Source organism: Cuculus canorus, chromosome 19 (genome assembly GCF_017976375.1).
Source record: "Cuculus canorus isolate bCucCan1 chromosome 19, bCucCan1.pri, whole genome shotgun sequence".
Classification (NCBI taxonomy): domain Eukaryota; kingdom Metazoa; phylum Chordata; class Aves; order Cuculiformes; family Cuculidae; genus Cuculus; species Cuculus canorus.
In genome coordinates, this window is record NC_071419.1 from 891,012 (window position 1) to 913,281 (window position 22,270).

A 22,270-nucleotide genomic window follows, 5' to 3' on the forward strand; every position below is an offset into this window, starting at 1 on the left:
TAAATGTTCTAGAGAACATAAATTTAGGGAGTTTAGGCAGTTTCATTTTGCCAGGAACAAAGGGAAGAGAGAATGAGATTCAGATGAGACCCACAGCTGCTGAGGACTGGCTGTTGGGCACTGGTGACTCGTGGGGTGAGGAGCCAGGGGAGCTGCCCAAGGAGCAGGGCACGCTCCGAGAACAGACCCATCCGATAGCTTCCACACAGCCTGGCAGGCAGGTTTCCTTTAAGTGTCTGCCCGTGGTGGATTTCCTGGCCGCCTCTCAATGGCCAGCAGTGAGTGTCGGCGTACTGCAAGGGCTTGGAGGTGTTTATTCACTGAGGCTGAGTCCCTGCGTGGACTGGGGATGCCACGTCTGTGGTGATCTGACCTGAAATTTGAATTCCCAGCATTTGTGTCTTGAAGTGACCTGTAACGTGTTCTTGGTTTGAGGATGTGATTGTGTGGCTCGAAGCACTTCTGACTGCCAGTTGCTTTTAAAAATATTCTGGCTGTGATATTCATATAGAGCTCCATTCCCTGATTAAAATTCCTCCTTGCCACAATCAAAGCTCCTCCTCCTGCCTAAATAGCTTTGCAAAACTGTTTTTTCCATGCAGTGCAGATCTCTCTCTCCCTGTGAGCGCCTGCAGCCCTCGGATCTCCATGCCGACTGTCTGCAGTGACATCTACTGACATGAGCAGAGATTGACTGCAAGGTCTAAGGGGCAAAATTTACTGATGTGTATTAATCTGGTATCCCTTCTGTTATATTGTCATCGTCTCTGCTTCCCCCGTGATGCCACTTGCCGTGTTTGGCTGGCGGGATCTCCTGTAACCACCCCCACGCTGCTGGCAGGATTTCCCCCAGGTGGTGACTGTCCTGCGGGCACTGGCCGGGACAAGGACCCCGCTGTCCCCAGCCTTTCCCAGAGACTTTGGGCCGCAATTTGCAAAAATGTGTCCAAATAAAGCAAATTGCATACATTTGAAATAGTGTAAGACCTTAACAGTGCAGAAAAACTGCTGTTGCTTCTCTGAGTGCTGTTCTTCCACTTCTCCTTAATAGTTGGTTCTGTCTGCCATCGCAACATATATGGAGATGACATTGCAAACTGGTTCTCCGGGACACGCTGCAAAACGCCCATCAGATAGTTAATAATGAGGAGCTGAGCTTCGCACATACATTTGCTCATTTTTCTTTTTTAATGTGGAACGCAAATTGGTCAAAAAATAAAGATAAATTAGGAAAATCCTTCCACCCATTGAATCTCAATCCATTTTCTCCATTGTTGTCTCTGCCCTTCTCAGGGAGTTGGCTCGGTTTCTCCTTTCAACTTACTCCCATAGCACAACTTTGTTAATTTTGCCTAACAAGTCCTTTGCTTGAAGCTAACAAAAATTGGGGGGAGCTGCCTGGTGATGATTGTTTTGTAAAAATGCATGTGCATCTGTCTTGCAGAAATGCTGCTCATGGATTCTCCCTTATTCAGGTGGACAGTATGAAGGTCACCATGAAGGATATCTTACAAAAGGCCTTAAAGAGAAGGAAGGGATCACAGAGAGGCTCAGGTGGGTTATTTATTGTATTTTCTAGAGGGCAGGGCATTTTTCAATGAGCATATTTTATCTCTTTTGAACTGTTGTGAAAGATGCTCTGTTTTTCCAGCGGGGACTGTGATTTCCGGCACCTCACAAAAGCAGTTCTGTGTGCAGGTTTGTGTTGTAGACACTGGCAAAGAGCCGGCAGTGGAGGAGCTGCAGTGTTTGCTGCAGAGCAGGATAGCCATTACTGCAAATATTTATGTACGATAACAAAGCCATTTGCATTCGAGTCCAGCTAATGGTGCTTTGAGATGATGGGTGGAAGGACAGGGAGGCCAGGGTTTGATTGAATTTGTGTAGTTTAAATTTATGTAAGAAAACGATACTTGGTGTGTTTTTTAGTAATTTAAAGGACTCATCTTCTAAAGAAAAAGAGAAATTTTCTTTCTGCAATGTTATCAAAATAGTGCTGTTGTAGTTAAAGCATATCTTTTAAAATAGGCAATTTACCGTACTTGCATTTATACTTCAGAACAATGCTTTTCTGGGGTGTAAATGTCTGTATGTGTTAGTATATATATTTCAGAAGTATAAGGCTGAGAGATCTTTCCAGCAACAAAAAATAATTACTGTGAGAAATTGCACCGAGTCTTGTCACGCAACAAAGGAACTTTAATATAAACCCATCTATATCCGAGGTGAAGATAAGGATCTTGTCTTTGTAAATGAATGAAGCCTCCTTATGTACCCTTAGTTTTAACTACAGGAAAAGAAAATAAACCCTGTTCTCTTTAGAAAAAGTAGTTGGGGGCAGTTTTTAAACGAGTGTATAATCTGTCACAGATTTAATTAGCTATCTTCAGATGAGAGCTGAAGTTTTAATAAAAGTTAGAAGAGATAACACGGTGAAGGACATGGATGAGCTGTCTCAAGGCCATATTCCAAGGGAACGATAAGAGCTGTAAAAAATGGCAGAGGAGAGCAATTGAATGAAGCAATGAAAATCTGATTCTCGTAAAAAAAAAACCAGGGGGGGCTGGAGGAAGAGCAGGAGCACGGTGGTAGGGGTGGCTGTGGATGAGCCCCGCCAGCGTCTGCAGCAATTTGGCCGCTGGCCAGGAGTCATTGTTCACCCTCGGCTGTGGCGGCTCGGTCCAGATGTGCCAACTGCACGTCCCGGCTCTTGCCAGCTGACTGCGCCGTTTGATAACCAGCTCTCTGGATGCCCATCACTGGCCGCAGAGATAGAATTAAATGATGATGATCTTCCCACAAGTTGGGAGAGGAAACAATGCATATAAATCTTGATTTCATCTCAGCGTGAGAAGTCTTTATCCATCATCACTCATAATGAACAAGTCGTTAGCTGCGATGAATGGTGTTCTGGTTTTCTCAAACACCTCTTTTGTTCACTTTTTGGGTGACTTTTATTTATTTCCTGGGGTCAGATTTCTCTTCCCTGAAGGGAGGCAGCTAAAGGATACACTTAGCTCAGTCTTTTACTGCTTTCCTCCTTCCTGGAACAGATGTTTCACTCTTTGTCTGTTTGAAATTTGGGTTTGCTTTTATTTTGTTACTTTTACTCAGTGGTTTAGAAATGGAACAGACCTGTCATATATTCCTTCAGCTCATACATTCATTTCTGCTGGCTTGGCACTCCTGCTCAGAGACCTTTGTAGGGTGGTAGAGGGGTGTTTGTATCACTGTGGGTTTTTTTAATTGTGTAAGAAATTATCTAAATTTACTTTTTATGAATTATCTGTGTGACATCTGATCTTGAGCTGCAACCGTCATCCCTGCTGTGGATGTAGCACAGCAGAAGTCACGACTAAAAACCTCTTGATTGCTTACAGGTATATTGACTTTTGAACCTGTAATCGGATTTCGTGCAGCAGTTGTTGTTGCTTGCAGATTGCAGTTTAAGCCTGTGTATAGATATGTCCAGAATTAGGACCTGCGGTTGAAAGCTTCATGGATTGGAGTCACTGCGAGAGGAGCGATTGCTCTAGAGGAAGGTTTCTACTTGTGTTCCCCTTTTACTGAATTTCATAAATGAAATCTTTATTTTTTGGTTTATTCTTTAAATGTTGGTGAGCACTCATAGTGTCAGATCAGCGTATGGTGCTGTCGCCTGGGTGAAGGGGCTTCTCAGATTCAATATTCGGGTAGTACATTGGTAAACCACAAATTAAACTTTTTAATTGCAATTATCTTCCCTTATCCAAAACTCCCGTTATTACCAGTCACTTCCCTTGTCCAAACTGGTGGTTCACCAGTCAGCAGGCTTTGAGGGTGAGAGAATCGGAGGGCTTTGCCGTCATCTCCAAAACATCAGAAATGGCAGCTGCCTGCTCAGAGGGTTTCTTGTGTTTGCGCTGCCTCTGGATCAGGAATCAGCCTTCCCCAGCCCTGGTTGCGCCAACCGAGCCGCGTGGAGGTGCTGCATGGGCTACAGGGCGTTAACGCTTGGGACGGCACCGCATTGGGCAGGGATAGACCAGAGCGAGAGCGGGGAAAGGGTTTGTCATCGTTCCTCATATGCCACCAGATTCTTCCTACTGGGAGTGGATGTGCCTGTGGCTTTCCCTGGGAGATGCATGGATAAATGGAATGTACGATCAGACCATTAGCGCAGCATGGTCCTGCGCCACTCAGTTCAAGTCATCATTAAGCAGTGGATAGGGATGTCAGAGTCCTGAATAAAAGATAAGCCATAATTTAGGAAAAGCATTTCTTCTTATTCAGCAGGGTTTCCCTTTAAGCTGATTGTTATGGTTTTTGAAAAGTATCAACAAAAATAGATCTAATGTGTTTATTTAAAGCATTTGTAGTAGTTTAGTGAAACTGAAACACCTGTGAGCTTTGCTGCACGTCCTCCAGACCAGACTTCACTGGGCAAATGAGTTTACAGTGCTTACAGCTCACGCTGTTTTCAAGCTCTCGTATAAGAAATTGCTTTCCGACCTCTTCACCACTGACTGACATGACTATTTTCTAATTGCTGCTGTGTTTGGTGGAAAATGCATGCCGGGGCTGGCTGCTCTGTGGCAGGCAGAACCGGCAGAGTCATTGTGTAGCTGGGAAGGGTGTTCCAGCATCACCGGGGCTAGGAATACTGGACTAGTTGTCTCTAGTTATTTCATTCAGCCTCTGGTCTGCAGCTCACAAGCAGGTTTTTCAAGCAGCAGTTGAGTCACAAGTTCCTGAAGACCCACGTGACTGTTGTTTAGAAGTGCAGCTGCTGGCCCTTGCTCTTGCCCGGGAGCACGGGGCTGGTGAGGACACAGGACGTTCCTCTTGACAAAGGGTTGCCCGAGCCCGTGGTTCTGCCCGTTCTGTTCCGGCATGTGCGCTGGCGTTCGCGTAGCTGTAGTGTGAGCTACGCCTGGGAAAACCTCAGTGTGTTTGTTTCAAAATCCCTTCTACTGAAAAGACTAAAGCTGAATAAAGGCTCTTAACTGCAATTTCACTTAAAACCAAAGATTATTTGTTGTAGAAAGGTGCAGATCAGTAGAAGGAGATAGGAGTCCAACCTTTGTTTCATAGAAGGTGACGTGAAAACCATGGAAGCAAAGTTCTGATTGCGCTGAGCTCCATTTGGGTATTATGTTAGGTAGAACTGTGGCGAACTCTTCAATCTGTTTCACATTCCTTGCAGTTTTCCATTCCCAGTGGCACAAGGCTTTTCCCTTGGATGTGTGAACTCTTGACCATTTTTAAATATCAATTTTTGAGTCAATCGGAGGGGAGGCAGGGGTGAAACAACTGGTGTGCGTAGTAGCCATGAGAACCGTGGCCCCTGAGTCAGTCCTTCGAGGACATGGCTGTATGGAAGCAGCCCTGTGGGAGCCCAGTGACTCATCCCACAACAGGCAGCAGCAGGGGGATAATGGGAATTCTGTGTCCTCTTGCCACGTGCCCAAATAACCAACGGAAGGAAGTACCTGGGAATGGCTGCAAGGTAGGGAGAAGCCTGTGCTGACCAGTCAGAGCTGCATACTGGAGAAGATAAATCTGCAGGGAAAACTGTTGACGTGGATGTTTAATTAGTTGGAGTGAGGCTGGATAAAACAGGATAGGAACTGGCTCTGCAGATAGGCTGGTGAGCCTTCTTTTTCTCTGGGCTGGGCGCATTGTCTTTAAAAACAAACTGCTCTTTTTTGCTTAGAGGAGAAGCAGCAAAACCAGTCACATAACCTCTCTGTTATGGTAATGGATTCCCTTGTGTACACTCATAAAACAGAAAATGTAATTGATGTTTTCTTATGGTAATGAAAAATAACAAAGTAGAGTACTTTATCATCAATTTGTTTAACCTATTGCATGCTCAGCAGCGTGCATTGCACATGCATATTTTACATGAGAGCTGGAAATAAAGCAGTCCGGGTTGTGGAATGAGCTCCCGGAGGAGCTGGTCTGGCCCAGAGATGGACCACCTGGAGGGGGCTCAGTGGAATTTCTCATGTGAGAGTTTTCTCAGAAGGGCAGAATGGGAGAGGGAGAGACCACGGGTGGGTGACTCCCTGCCCACAGCAGCCGCAGCAGAGTGGAGAGCAAGGCTTGAGCGTTCCTGTCCACGCTGCCGGGACCTCACTGTCCAGTCGTGCTGGTCAAGCGGTGCTGGGGTGCAAGGGTAGCGGCCCTGCCAAGAGCCCCCACATCCATAAGAAGTTTAAGGATTGCTTTGTATAAGCTTGCCTGTCTGGATCTCTCTGAGAATGCCCGAGTGTTGTGAGTACTCCCAACAGCTGATGGTTTAAACACAAAACTGCCTGCACTGTGGCACATCTACAGGAAGGGAATCTCGTGCTTGGGATCACAAGTGTAAGAACTTCCCATTCTTCTGAATCTGTCGGTGCACATGTCAGATGCGGTGCAGCCCGGAGTCTGGACAGGTGTAATAAGTCGTCTTGAAAAGCCTTTTCAGGAGGTGAGATTTGGGAGGGTTTAGTACCTGGTATAATTCTGCTCCCTAGAAATGCCCAAGAGTGTTAATGTTAACTTCAAAAGGGGTAGATTTTAGGCATGCTTTTAAAATCCCACCCTTCTGCTTTGCAGAAAAGGTTTTGTCGGTCGTACAGATCGTGTTCCATAGCTGTAATGTTCCGTTGTCGATACAACTTCATTTGCTTAATCGCTGGCTGGTTCTCCCACACAATCAGTCTGGTGTGTGTTTCTGCTGGTCTGACTTGCCAATACTCATGGCTTACCCCATTAGCTTAGAAGTTGAGGGTATGGTAGCTGTAAATTTTAAGTCCTACTTTTTAAGAAGGCTATCGGTCAGACCAAGGAAAGCAGAGATTTTCCAAGCTGGAATGCAGAGCCCATTATGTTCAGATACCCCAGCTCAGCCCAGCCTGGGTCTGACAGCATCCCACGGCATGCAGGAGATCTTATCAGGCTTTTTATATCCTCACTGAAGCCTGTGTTCAGTGTCTTCTGTAAAATATGTTTGCATGGCTTACAATTTTAAGAACATTAGAAAGATGATGACTTTATTCTTGATACTTTGTGTATATTGATGCCATCGTGATTCTCAAATTAAATATGTGCAGGAACCATATATACACTTGGAAGTTATCTTCCTCGCCTTTGACCTGCCTCGTTCCTTTTGCTCTTCAACAAATACATTCCCTGGGCTGCCAGTTGCCTTTTCCTCCAGAGCTTGGCTGAATGGACTATAAATACTAATGTAAAGTAAATAAGAACGCAGAGAGAATGTGTACAGAGGCTTTGTTTTCAAACAAATTAAGCGTTGATGTCAGTATATAAAACCCAAATGTTCTTAGAGGCAGTGGGAGACAAAACTAAACAATGTGAAATGCTGAAACATTAGAATAATCCTGCCTGCCTCTGGTCCGTGTCAGCCACTCTTCATGTGGAATTTCTTGTGAACGGAGGAGCCTTGTCTGATTAATCTCATCTGATCCTAAGTAGGAATTCTTTGCAGGGTGAACATGCTACTGATTATTATTTGACAGCTGCTTCAAACTGCAAACATCCCTGAACCAGAAATGCTCAATCCTTTTAAGAACAAAATGCTATACAAGTTTAATTGTTATAAACAATTCCTTCTGCCAACATCTCACAGACATGACCTGTATTTTCCGTAGGTTAGAGGGAGAGTTATTAACTTGGTATTCTGTTCAGTTTGGAGAGGGACTAATACTTCTCCTATAAATGAAAACAGCTGCTTTACAATAACATTCAAGCCCTAACAGCTGTCAACTGGTGCTTTTTGCATTCTTTAAAATGTGTAAAGTGACCAAAAATAGCCTAAAATAATTGTACGTGCCTGGATAAATGCATTATCTCACTGCCCCAGGAAGAGGAACAATAATGAAACGGAAAAATTCAAGAAACAAGGATAGGACATAAAAATAAAAGCCTCCATGTTACCTTTTAGTCTCTGTAACAGGAGCAAAAGAATTCTAGCTGCAAAGGCCAGTTAAAGGCGTCTGCTCGGTCACCAGGCAGCGCAGAGCTGTGGCAAACAGAACGCTCCATAACTAACCAGGTTTGGGGTGGTTTCTTAGTCCTGTGGTTCAGATTTGTTCGCACAGAGCTGTTAAGTTATCAGGTTTGGGGACACAGCTGAAAATGAAGAGTGCTGCTGCAAACACGAGAATGTCAGGCTTGTCTTCCGCTCGGAAGACTGCCAGGGAAGAGAGCAGAGTTTCGTTTGAAATTCACTTTCTTACGTATCGGTCTCAGCATCGCTTTTAATGTCAAATTTCACATCTCAAACGTGCTTCTGGAACTGGTTATAAACACCTTTTATTCAAAACTTACACAAGAGATAAGCAAAAACTGCGATACAAGGATCCCGTTGATGTGTGAAACCACTTACTGCCCAGCACCCCCATGCCCAAGGGAAATCGCGCGGATGCTGTAACGCTGAAGGCTTTTGTTTAAACCTGTCCCACAATTTTCCCATTCCTGGAGTATCTCAGCAGCTGGGTTTGTAAATACGTGGTCCTGATGCTGTGATGCCACATCTGATTTGTCTTGTTCCTGCCTCCCCCAGATGCTAAGGAGAGCTGTCGTTCCCGGAGTGCCGGGAAGGGGCACGGCGGCTCCGAGTCCCCATGGCTGGAAAGAGGGAGCAGAATGGCTTGGGGCGGGAATGCTGTGGTGGCTGCAGGAAGGACAGGAGCCGTTCATGAAGGCACATTAGCCCCCTTGGTGGAGCAGATCGTCTTCAGTTCCAAAGGCAAATACATCTCTGGATTCTTTGGAGAATCCAGTACCTAGGACGAGGGCCCAGGGTCTCCGCTGTGTGTGCAGAATGGCTCTCCTGAATCTACACCTTGGACATCAACACAGGATCTGCTTCCTGTCAGGGACACGTCTCCATTGAATATCTAAATTACTGAAAATTGGACTTTTAAAGGAATGTGACACCGTGACCTTTAAACATGTCCCTAGTGATCCCCAGAACAGAAAATAACTCTTGTAAGTTCCTAAACAGATTAAACTTCTTGAGTTGTGGGCATCAGTGACAAATGTTCTCGTTATTCCCCACCCTGGTGAATGTCTTCCTTTCACCGGAGGGTTCGAGCTCTGCTGTGCGGCTGCAGAAGCTCCCCTGGGACTTTGCTGTGAGCTGTGGGAGCTGAGCCAGCCAGGGATGCCATCTCTGGCCATGCCGCAGGACCTGGCCTGGCTCCAGCAGGGCGTCCCCGTTCCCGCAGCACCCGGCTGCTCCTCGGAGCAGGGGTAGGAGCTCTGCTTTCCAAGGAGTGGCTGTGTGGGGCAGGAGAAGACAAAGTGTGGGGAAAAGTGCTAATTCTAAGCATCTTTCGGATGATGCCTGCTCTCCTGGTTCTCAGTGGGGGTTGTCGGGGGTGTTGGAAGGTGCAGGAGAGGAGGAACTTACAGGCTGTAGATGTTAAGACCAGGAAAGGTGTGTTCCACTCCTTGCTGACACAGGCCAGCACCGCGGCGGCAGCACTGGGGCTGGGGTGGCCTCGGATGCCCTGGCTGCTGGCAGAGCTGTGGTTCCTCATCCCCACCTTGTAGGCAGGGGAACAGGACATTAAGAAATGGCTGGAAAGGGGGGAGGGAGTATTTTTATAGCCTCTCTCTATATTCATTTATATTAAAAATCTTGTGATTAAAGTATTTTCAAGAGGGGAACCACAGTTAGAATAAACTGTCATTAAAGTTTGTTACAGTCACTGAATGATGGCAACTGAGGAGTTTAAATTTAAAAGTAAATATGTTAGAGTAGGCGACGCATATGTTTGCTCTAACTCTTAGGAGATGGAAGCCTCGGCATCTGTGACAGTGAAAAGCCAATTAATTTGTATTTCCTTATGTTTGCGTGCATGCTTTTCTGCTTAGTGGGAGTTTTGAGTTTCTTTGGCTTTCAGTGCTTTGTTTTGGATAATTATAGCGTCCCTGCAGAGTCTTCTGCTTCCGGTTATGAATGGCTTTACCTGGAAACATGTCAGAAATCCTGGTTTACTTACACTAAGCAGGATTTAAGTTAAAAGAATATCAACATTTGTAGATCGTTGGTCAAGAGTTTCCCCTGCTTGTGCCCCCCTTCCACCAGAGAGGCAATGGTGGGTGATGTAAAGATGTAAGTGGAGCCACACGGCCCTGTTGTCCCAGCTGCAGCAGATTTTCCGCAGCAGCATCAGTGCTGTGCAGGGCAAGCCCCTTGGAGCTGGAGAGTGTGTGAGAAAGGCCGCTCAAAAGGATTTCCTTCTGCCTACAAACTCCAGCTCCATTTTGCAGCAGCAGTGATTTCTTTCAGCAAACCCGTTCTCCCCTGCCTGCTGATACCGAGCAGCTGCCGCTGTGACGGGAGACAAGGATTCTGGTATCTGGGGAACAGCTCATCGGGAATAAAGTTTGTGAGTAGTTTGTCAGCATAGAAATAGCTCGTTAGCCCCGTGCGTTCAGGCCGATGGGATTCTGGATGTCGGTCCAAATGGGTGAGGAAAATTTTTCATGCCCGGCCTCTGAAATTAAAGTCAAATACTGAAGGGAGCCTATTTTAGATCTGGTGGTATTGAAGTCATGCATTTACTGGCTCCTCAGGACTGCTAATAAAGCAGTAATTTGCGTGACATTTTAAATTCTGCAGCTCAGTGTCTGTATGATGCTTTTTGCTTTGTCTTGTCCCCTCTGATGGACACAGGTACTGCTGACGGACCGGGTACGTTACGGGACTGTCTCCCTCCTGCTCGATTCTCGTGGAGCTTGAAATCCACCTGTCCGGGTGGTTGTGTTGCCCCTTGCTGCAGTGCCATTACTGATAGGTCTGCAACCAGGGGAAAGCACCTTCTCGCTTTATAATCCTGGTCTGTAAGGTAGAGAGCTCGCGTTGGTCTGCTTCACGAGTATCACGAGTAACCAGCTGAGCTGGCATTGCAGGGCATTCACGTCGGTGCTGTCGTTGGGTCACAGGCAGTGGCCCCAGCATCGTCTCTTGCATTGGTGGTGTAAAAAAACCATTGTATATTGTATTTCTGCCATGGGTACATTACATCATAGATCAAACATGATGATTTCTTTCTCCTTTCAGCTTTATTTAGAGCTACACATCACTAATGCAAAAGGAATAACAGTCTGTAGCAGCAATTAAGTAAAGACTGTCTGTTAATATCCCGCAAAGGCTGCTTCGCTCCTAGATACGCTGTGTGGTTTCTGTCCTACGAAAAAGCAATACATAGATGAAGTGTTTGTTTCTTTTTAAAGGGCTTTTGACTAAATTCTTTAATTTCACTGGCTGTCAAGGCAGCGTTAAGTAAAATGGGTTTGAACTGCTGTAGTTTTTGTGTACTGGACTAGATGTCAGAAACCTTTGCCATCACTGGAAATCCTGTCACTCTGGATTTACTATCTGTTTCCCACAGCTGAATTCTTAAGCAGTGTGATTTAACACCTTGGCTCTCCATCAGCCTGGCCTGGCATTTATTTGAATGCATTACACCACTGGTTTCCATAAACTATTTTACAATTGTTTCATATAAATGACTGTTTATTTCTACAAAAACCATCTGTATTTCTGCGGAAAGCAGCAGACAACTGTATGTAGGATTCAGTCATGTCACAACAGTGCAAGTGAAGAAAAAACAGATTGGACTGGGGAAAAAAAAGTCTCGTGCTTGTGCGTAACGTTCAAAGTTTGTTTTCACTATTTAAATCTTTGTTTATTAACCGGTATTTGCATTTGTAATGATCAAATCTTTATTCCGCTTCAGAGGTGTTGAGGGGCTTTGGGGATTTTTCTCGGATAAGCAGATTCAAGATGTCCTCAGAGCAGCAGCATTCGAGATGTAAACATTCTGCCTCGACAGCTCTTTCCTCTCAAACTATTTACATATTTTCTGCTGTTTTATTGTCATTGCCAAGCAGACAATGGAATCCCTGCCCCTTCTGGCATGCTCTGAGCCAAACCCCACCGCAGGAGGCCTGGGACCTCTCTGCTCCCCGTTCCGCACTTTCTGCAGTGCATTGATCCCTCTCCTCCTTCAGACTCTTTTGTTTGGCCTCCTTGCCCCACGCTCTGCTGGCGCGGGGTTGGTGTCCGGCGAGGGGAGAGCTGCTCTGCCGGGGGCACCTCCCGGCAGGCCCTGCGATGCCACGCTTCGCGTGCTCCCCGCCAGCACCCACCGAGCACCCACACTGAGCTATTTTAATTCTCCCATATGCCGCCCATGTGCTGGCAGAGGGAAAGCTGGAATCCAGTAGTCTTACACTTAGCACGGCTGATACTTTCTGACAGACTTTTTGAAATGATAGAAATACATAAACTTCCTCTTTCTTATGACCTTGTGATAGCTGCACCATATTTCCAACAAATATTTTCTATAGCAATAATAAAAAAGTGATAACAAAAAAGTAAATATAAATATAGTTGAAGCTCAAAAGAGATCGCAGTTCCAGAGCCTAGGGTTGGAGCAGGGCAGCTGTGAAAGGAGAAACCTGAAATAGGAAGGTACCACAGACATCAACATTAAATGTTTATCAACTGTTTTCCTTTGACTACTTTCCTGCCTTAATTCCGTGATGCAGGCAGAGCCTGAGCCATAGCTCTTGTTCACTTCGGTTACGCGCTGTCTGCCGGGTGTCTGCTGCCTCCGCTGAGCAGTGCCGACTGCCTGACGCTATTTATGCTTCTGATTTTTCCTGTGTTATTTTGGAATTGCAGCCGTACGCGCAGGAGCGCTGGAGGCCCTGTGTGCCCGGCGGTGCTGTGGCAGCGTGTGTGCTCCTGTGTTTTCTTCCCAGTTAGCGCGAGTCGGTGTGACTGGTCCTCCGTCACCGTGCCGGCGCTGCTCAGCCCCGTGCAGTGATGCTGGTGCTCATGCGAGCGCAGCCCCGTGTGCGGGACTGGTGGGGTGGGACGGAGGGGTGCCGCACGGCGTGCAGACAAATGCAGTGTACTGAGGAGAAAGCGGGCATGGCTTTGGCCAGGCAGGTTGTGCCTCAGAAACCACTGCCTGCGAGGAGGTCCGAGACCGTGAGTGAGGGTGATGGGTTTTATACAGCATGCTTAGATTTCAAAAAATACTTGACGAAGGCTCATAAAGCAATTAAGCTGTCACAGGATGACAAGGAGGATCCTCACGTGGATTAATAATTGATTAAAAGACAGGAAACAAAGAACGGGAATAATGGCCCTCCATTATTAGTAACTAGGTTACTGGTGGAGCTCCAGTGGAACCGGTAGAACCTGCCTTGTTCTGTTAATGTGGGACAGGGAAAAGGATGTGAATGCTGATGTGACAAAATGGGCTGTTGATACAAGAGAGGTAACAATAGTGCAAATAAAAGCTGTCTGTGAAGCGCTGCAGAGGTATCCCACAACGCTGCGTGACACGACAACGAAATGGGCGGGAGAACTCGGTGTCAATGAGTGCAGATAATATACAACGTGAAAAGCAACCGTAAGGATATGTGTACAGTGATGGGCTCTAATTGTCTTCCATCTGTGAGGGAAGTGTCCTGAAGTCACCGTGGGTCGTTCTTGGAATGCTTCAGCTCAGCGCTTTGGACAAACAGACATCGGAGACCAGAGAAGGAGTAGGGAGCAAACCAGAAAGCAATACTGTGCCAGACAGTCGTGGTGTGTCTGTGTCTTAGTTGTTATATTTCATCTACAAAGGATAATATAGAAGTAAAAAGACACAGAAATGGATGAGTGCAAGAACAGATCAGACGTGAAAGGAGGAGATGGTGCTAAGGAGAGACGATCTTTTCCAGTTTGGAGAAGACACGAGCTGGTGCGAGAGGCGGCTCTGAAGTGCCCGTGGTAGAGATGGTGAATGGGAGGGGTTTCACAGCCGGTAGTGACTGCTGCCCCAAAAGCCCTGGGCTTTCAGGGATTTGTGAAACTAAAGGCAATTCTTGTTCTCACACACACTGAATTCTGGAGGTCAGTGTTAGGGAAATCGGAAATTCAAAAGTGTTTTGAGCAAATGCAGGGACCAGAAAGGGAGCAGGAGGAGCTGACAAAGGGCATGGCTGGAGCTAGGGCTGCTGTGAGGCTTGCAGGAGCTCTTGGGAGGGCGGTGACAATAGGGCTGAGCAGGACCTAGAGCTGTGTTTTGCTGTAGAAACTAACACTGTAAAACATAGGTTCGGTTTTAAAGCATTTGAGGTTTTTGTTCAATATGGTCTTTTTAGTTTAATTTTGACAAGTCCACAAACATAAAACATTGAGGTAAGTCTATCTATGGTCCTAACTTTATCCTACTAACAAGTCTGGAGCTGGAGCTGGGTTTGTTTGTGGTGTTGTTTAAGGCCCCGTTCTCTTTTCAAGTGTTAGTGTTTGTTTATTGTGGAGATTCCACCCCTGACCGCTGTTCTCCGTTGCTATTGAAAGTTAATGGGGGAAAAATTGCATTCCAAACATTTGAACCTGTAGTAGCCATGGCTGAACTTAGTTGATCTCTGGTGATCGGTTCAATTTAGTTACGATTTTTAGCCATTAGACTGGGGCTGAATGATGGTGATTTGGTTGAGGCCAAATGTCTGTAGAAAATTGGCTGTTTGATAAGAGCCCTGTTATCAGAGGGGGATACTTTCTCATTTACATTTAGATGAGTATTGATTATTTATTTACTCAGAGAAGTGAGATTCGTTCCCAATCTTATCTCTCTCGTCTCTGCTTGTCAGCAGAAAGAGAGATAGAGCTCCTGACATCAGCCCAAGATAACAGCACTTTGTAGGGAAGATAAAAGTTGGAATGGGCCTTTTTCTGGTCTTGACTGAAAGGATAAGTCTTAAAAATTAGAACTGATGGGTCGTGCTTTCAAAACCCTATTCTGAAGGCTTTGCGGTTTAAATGGCAACAGAATTGGTTTGCTGTTACTTGGGTGGCCATTCGCCTTTTGTAAGAGAGCTACTTAATTTGATTACGTGGTGGCATTCTGCCTGGGACACCTTCGCACTGTGTGGTGGGGAAGCTGTGGCATCAGGTGGTGTTTCCTTGTTTGGTTTAGTTCCTGATAAACCTTCCTCTGTTCAAAGAGGTACCTTGAACTAAGAAGTACAAAGGATATCAGTAGGTAGAAACATGCTGTGGGTGGTTACGCAGGGATTGCAGTGGAAGGGATGCGATCAGCTCTGTAGGCGAGGCGTGCGAGCACCCAGCTCCAGGGATGCGGAACATGGCCCTGGGAATGGGCAGCTCTGTCCGTCAGCCCCGTTCCTCCACAGCTGCTGGGCTACCAGTCCCCCAGAACAAGCCTAGAAGCGAATAACAACTGTTGCTGGCAGCGTTTGCAGTGTGTGGTTTAGGTGCCCACCCCTGCATGCTGGACACTTTGCCAACAGTGTGGTGAGGGGTGGAGAAGAGCCAACACCTCAGGGTACCAGATCTGGTGGAAAAGGGGCCCGGCTCTCCTGCCCTCCTGGGGGCCCTGGACAAATCTCTGCTAGTTTTTGAACAAGAAGAGTTTGCTTGGAGGTGGAGCCACTGCTCTTTCACCATTTTGTGGCTCGTTTCAGGCTCCTGCCTCCGTTCTCTCTTTCCACTCCAGACACATGGATACTTCTTTCTCCAGCCCTGCTTGCTTTAACGGTTTCTCTCTCTCCAAGTATTTGTGACAAAACTATGGAGCTAGAGTAGAGGTTCTTACGCGTTGGCTTTGTCATCAGGGAGTTTTGCCCTGGTACTTTCCGTCTTGGCATACTTGCTCCCGACTGGTGGAACACGACACCCGTGGGCTGCAGCCCCAGCCCGATGCCGTGGGGAGTGGGATGTGCCCAAGCCACGGTCTGGGCTGTTGGCGGGGGAGCTCTGGGATGTGCCGAAGCCGTAGTCACTACCATCAGTGGGGAGGGTCCAGGACGTGCCCAAGCCACGGTCCAGACCATCAGTGGGGAGGCTCTGTCTGGGTCGCGGGCCAGGACTGCTCTGCGCCAGGATTTTAAAGGTTTATTTTACAACTGTGTGGAGCATTTGCATCAGATTACAGCAATCCATAAAATCCAGCTTTGGCCTTACCACTTGAAATTCTGCTGGAATTCCCAGAGCCGGTTTTGTTAGGAGACCGTTAAATTACCCAGTGTTTCTACCGCAATGACATCATTTGAACTTCAGAGAGAAGTCTGGTAGTAAAACTGCCCCACAGGATCAGCCTAACACTTTTCATCTGTTATGAAGCAGAGGTCAAGTAAATATGTACGGACATTTAAAATATATTATTTAAGAGTAGATATTTTCTACAAATCCATTTACGCTTTTTTATTAATTTCTTGGTATTTTCTGTTTTAAAGACATTAATAGGGAATGTGACCTCAGTTTCTGGTCTGTAGCTCTTGCATTGCTTTATTAGCAGGCAGTTAACACAGTCTTGACACAAACTGGACAGAACAGTTTACTTGATCTCTGAATTCTTGAGATGCTCCAGAAAAAATTCATTCTTAGCCATCGGCAAGGCCGTGTTGAAGGTTCTGATCACCGATGCTTCTCCGCAGGGTGGCGGGAAGCTTGTTCAGCAGTGTGGGGCTGGTTTCTGAGATGGGTGATGTTCTTTTGAGTGGATCCAGCTGGTGGAATCGGATCTGCACAGAGGGAGGGTGAACCGCTGCTGAGCTGCTGTGTTTAACCTTGCCCCTTCGTTGTCGTGTGCTTGTGAGTTTTAAGGCTTTAGTAGCATTGATGTCTCTCCTTTTGCCCCATCGCACTGTCTCAGAGGCACAGGGTGAGTCCATCCCTGTGCTGGGGGACACATGGTCCTGTGCTGGTCCCATGCTGCTCCCCTGCAGCAGCTTCTGCGTAGCGCTGAGCCAGTGAAAGAAAAATGCACAAATAGGAATGATTTTGTGGGATGGGTGAAGATACAGTCCTTAGAAGTGTATTTTTATGGAACTCATCTGCCTGGCTCATCAGACACGTTCTGGGTGCATCCGCCTGAGAGGGCAGCAACGGAGGGAGGCGAGGCTGGGGCTGAGCAGGGGCTGAGTGCGCAGGGACACCTCTCCAACCTGTAACAGTTCCAGGAGGGACTGATTTTGCTTCCTCAGCTCTGATTTTAAATGTTTTTGGGGTGGGAGAGGCTGTACTGAAGAACCAGGGAGCCGGGACGCAGTGGTGGACGCTGGCACCAGCACATCCCAGTTCTGGGAATGGAGGGCTGTGGCTCTGCTGGGGCGAGTAGCTCCGTCTGCAGCAGGAGCACTCGGAGCTACGGTTTGGTAGCAGGTACCAAGAACACAGGCGTTAGGATGGGAACCGACAGTCGTGCTGGCTTTGTCATCGCTCGGTACCATCCAGCATTTCGATGTGGTTTGGGAACACCTGGAAGGCGCTTCCTAAAATAGGCAGAGTGAGCAGAGTTTGCTGTCACTGCTGCTGGTTTTAAGCTTTCCCCAGTTTTCAAATATAAATTGATTTATGACTTCGATATTTGTTTCAATCTGGTATATTTTGCTTCTGCCTAACAAGCCAGGCCTCTGATTATTGAATTTATTTTAAATTTTTAATCACATCTCCAGTAGCTGGGAGAGAAGAAACGATGGTGCTGGCTATATTTACCTTTCTGTTGGTGGTGCTCACGTGAGATGTCTCTGCTTTTTCTTGGTTTGTTCGGTAAATGCTTTGACCAGCTACATGCTCAGTTGCCAGCTGCGCTGGGCAGGGAGGGAGCGGCTGCAGACGGCACAGCTCTGTGTCCGCTCTGAGTCCCCGGGAATAAGGGGCTCCCTTTTCCAGAACAATAATTTTCCATTTTGGGAGCAGAACGCACTTGGGCCTTCTGGTGAGCACTTCACGTGGCTTCTGGGGAAATGAAATGAGACGCCGTAATCGAAATTCTGCTGTAGTAAATTTAAAATTAATTGGCTACCAAGTTCCATTTCTCAGGCACGGCTTCTGAGGGTGAAAGACTGGATTCTTTTATATGTTTTAAATATTTCATCGTGCACTATCATGATTCACAGTCCGGAAACGTTCCAAAATATTTTAAGTTCTGATAAAGAGGGAATAGAGTTCGTTATTTAGGTTTGAGTTACTTTGTTACACTAAGGTCTGGTTAGAGGTGCTGTGTTTTGAGGAGTCTGTTTAGCATTGTTTTACCAGATTATACAGAAGTCATGCAGCAGAGAAGTTTGTGTACACTTCAGCTCCGGGTGCAGTGATGGAAGCACCTCTGCTTCCACAGCTTCTGCCTTTGGAAGCGGCTGTTCTTCTGTCCAGGGTCCCCATGGAGCCTGGCTTTCCCAGGTGTCCCCTGTCACCCCTGCAGGTCCCCTCCCAACAGCCAGTCTGGAGCTGACTTAGGGTTTCACCTGCAATTGCATTACTGTGTTCTCGTTTGTCCCCCGTTGAGGTGTGTAGTTTAAGGATCCGATCCACTAGATTCTATTTAAAGCGGCCTAATTTTTGTAAAAACATTTTTTCAATGTTTTTCTGTAGTTGTAAAACAGTTTTTTAAGAAGCATCATCTTTGCTTTGGTGATTTGGTTTGGGAATAAGGAAGCTGGCACCTGAATCTTGAAGCTCTACGGCTAAATGCAATGTAAACTAAAATAATCCATTTGAAGCAACAGCATTAGAACATAGTTATCTTTGGTGCGGTTCAATGTTAACAGAGTGCAGATCTCTGGTAAAAGACAAAATCCATCTCTCGATGACCCTTTCTGCTCCTTGCAGCTGTTGAGCTGCTGAGCAATCCCCAGCTCCACCCGGCACGTGGTCTCAAGCCTGGAAAGCAGAGCTGATCACTGCCGACGTGGAAGAAAATCCTTACCCCACGCTTTGGAAGCACAGCCTTTAGAGAAATGCAGAGGTAGAACCAGCCCCATCACGTGTCATGGAGCTGGTTCTTGTGACAAGGTTCAGTTCATAGCAGAAGGGCTGCATTCCTCCCCAGGTATTTCTCGGTGCAGACACCGCCAAGGCTGCAACAGCCTCCCTTGTGCAGCTGGGCTCTCCCTGGCTCTCCACGCCTGCAGTGGCTGCGCCCCTCCAGCCGCTCGAGCAGCGGGCTTTAATCCCTGGATGGGCGATGGGCTCGGGTGCGTGGGCACCTCCCGTCCGGGCTGGCCGGGGCTGGGGGCCAGACTGCACTGAGCTGGGACAGATGGTGGCCGGTGTAACATTCAGAGCAGCCTTCAGTTGATAAAGGGCCAAGGAGAGAGCAGAGCAAAGGGGAGCAAACTCGTCACATTGGGAAAGATGCACAAACAACGCAACATGGGCGCACACCGAGGTCAAAGCAGGTGTCTGCCACGGCAGGTGTACCTGTTGGCAGTATGGGCAGGGCGGGTAACACAGCCAGGGCAGGGATCGGACGGGAACGCCGGGCTGGAGTGTGTCAGGCAGCGTTGTCAAGAAGCTGAAGGTGTCTGGAATGTGTAGTTTTCTTGCACACTGTTCTCCATGTTTTCGTGGCAGAGCCTCTTTGGCTCTGAAGCACAAACCTCCACCTGCTGTGTGTCGAGGGTGCGAGCGATCTCGTGTTAGCTGAACGTGATAAGCCATTGCTTTGTTAGAAAACAGATGATTTTATGAGTTACTTTATGTTTCAGGTCCTCAGTATCGGCTGGAGAAGCAGAGTGAACCTAATGTCCCAGTAGATTTAGACTGTACCTTGGAGAGCCAGAGCACTTTGGAATTCTGCCTTGTCCGGGAGAACAGTATGTTTCCCCTTTTCACTTTTGCTCTTGTAAACTGCTTAACCTCACATAAGTGATGTCTTTTGGAATACAAGCTGCACTGTCTGGGCAAGTAAGTTTTGACGAGACTCTCTTTCCTGAGGCACTTTTCAGTTGTGCCAAAACAATATTCCAGAGGAAAATGATGGATTTCATACCTCCTAGTAAATAGTCTGCATCCTGTTTATCACTTCATGATTAATCTTTTTCTGTTAAACTCCTGTAAAGTTATGACCAACCCTGAAAAGCCTGAAAATGGAACGTTTTCTGTTGCAGGAATTGCTTGGTGGATGAAGCAGTTGGCCCACGGTTTATTCTGCCGTGTCAGTGTGGCTGTTAGAGGTGCTGATTTCTTGCTAATAGAATTTAAAGAAATTAACCATACAGATATCACTAGAGCTGTGTGATGATTTTCAAAGTGCTAGGCAAATAATCTTCTCTCCAGCTATGCTCAGATATTTTTATTCTGTTACTGGTTTAATGTTCCTAATGGTCTTTCCTGATTTATTTATTTGCAAGGAATTATATGAAACATTTAAAAAACCCATTTAACATTGATTTGTGTTTGTCCTCCCTAGCATCGTGGTCCGTTGTTCATTCTTTCCAACAGTCATGCTTTCAGTTTGGGGTTTTTTTTTTCATTCCATTTTAATTCAGCTATAAAGCTGTTGGTTATACTGATGAGGAAACCAGCAGCATTCACACTCTCAGCCAAGACCACGCTTGGTGTGTTTGGTGCAGTCACTGTAAGAGCCTGTTTCAAGGAGAAGAGTTTTTTCTTTCTTTACAAAGATTAGACCTTTCATTTATACTTTTTGGCTATAGCATTTCATATCATATCTTAGAATGACAACAGAGCATCCCCAAAGTAACTCGTAATTCCAGGGCTGAGCAGTCGGCTCTGCACCCATCTCAGAAACAGCAGAGGTGAGCACAGCGCAGCGAGCTCTGGGGTACGGCACTGCTGGAGCTGAAGATTGAGTTTTGGCTGCTGTTCTTCATAGAGTGGGATTTGCTTCCAGAATATTCTTGGTGCTCCTGGTTCATTTCTCCATAATGTAGTTCTAAGAAGCTGTAGGAGGGAATGTGGTAGAGGGTAGCAGGGGCACTGCGCATCGCATGAGGAAAGGTAGTCAGTACTAAGTCTACCAGATCACTCTTAGTGATCTGGACCTCCTGCTGGGAAGGTGATTTTCCCGTAATGTGAGTGCCCTGAGTTGGACCCCGAGGCTTCCGGAGCTCCCTGAGCTCCTGGTGCTGCTGCAGCCCCGTCCTCTCCAGCTCCGGCAGAATCACATCAGTAGGTTCTGGTTTTTTGTGCCATTCATGGGTCTTGGGTTTGTCAGCCCGCTCTTGGAACACAGAAAAGCGAAGGCAAAGAGGCTCTTTGACTCTGTGGAGTTCAAGAACAAGTCGCTGCGTTAGGCTGGTCAAGGCTGACAGCAATCTCGGCAAAATAATAAATGCTGACATGAATTCTGTCCCTTTTCTGCTGTGCTGTTATTGCATGTTTTCTGAACTGGTACCAAACTTGAATAAGGAATGCAGGAGAAATCTTCGGCTTATGGTTTCTCCCCCAAAATGTGGGTGAATTTAACGTGATCTTCCGTCATCCCTGCCCTGGGTGGATGTGAAACACCCATGCAGTTAACTCTGCATGCGGAGATGTTCAAGGACAGTGCAGTGGATGAGATCAGTCATCATTCCTGCACCACACAGAGCCCAGTTACCCCGAACACAATAAGAAATTCTTTTAGTGCTTAGGGGGCTACCTTTTGGTGTGACATTAGAGTAGAAATATTGACAGAGTTTGCTACTAATGAAACAATAGCTTGAAAAATCAACATTAAATACTCATTTTTGGGTTTTGTTTAATTTAAAATATTTTTAGCTCAGGCATGCCAGTCAGGACAAAATCTGTTATTATTTTTAAATGCGCTCTACAGAGTCTCCTTTTCATTTTTATATATATATATGTGTGTGTGTGATGCCAAACATCTGCTAGTGAAATAGCTGCCAGGTTCCCAGGGACAAATAGAGAGTTTATATTTCAGGGTATTAAATGAATCAGAAACCTTTCCATTTTTAAGAAATACATATGGAGAAACCCCTATCTACCCAGCATTTACCAAAAGCATTCAAACTAATGAACTGCTTCCAGTACGCAGAACTTTGGAACTCACCCTAAGATTTATCTTTAAACTAAAAGCCTGCACTTTGTAATGTGAAATGCTTTTATGTGTAGTAGTGAACTATTCATGGCTAATTTAGTTTTATTCTTGCCATCTTACTTCTGGAAAGTTCCTCTTTCTCATTTTATCATTAGATAGTAATTAGTATTCAAGGGAAATTGGTCTTAATATATTAAAATTGGTTTAGTGCCTTTAGACCTGTACCAAAGCCAATGTCTTATTGGAAAATGTAATTGGGGACTCTGTGTGTGTAATTAATTGTATTACAATTAAGAACTTTCATTAAGCAATATACCAGTACATTAAAGCAATAAGGGACATTTTTGCAACGCAGTTAACTTTATATTTTGTTGTTTTATCAAGGAAATACGGATTCTTTTGCGCTTGAGTAGGGTGCGTACAGCATTTCAATATTCCGATATTATGGA

At 46.2% G+C, this 22,270-nt stretch overlaps 1 protein-coding gene across 3 annotated transcripts in view; it reads left to right on the forward strand.

The window, feature by feature from the left end:
* MAPKAP1 (MAPK associated protein 1) overlaps positions 1–22,270 on the forward strand; it is a 92,576-nt gene that overhangs the window by 48,436 nt on the left and 21,870 nt on the right. For 2 of the 3 annotated variants that reach the window (XM_054083892.1, XM_009569548.2), the window contains exons 7-8: positions 1,445–1,554; positions 19,525–19,632. In XM_054083892.1, coding sequence (XP_053939867.1) covers positions 1,445–1,554; positions 19,525–19,632 — 218 coding nt within the window. The remainder of the gene's footprint in view (positions 1–1,444; positions 1,555–19,524; positions 19,633–22,270) is intronic. The other variant, XM_009569549.2, reaches the window with a different exon arrangement.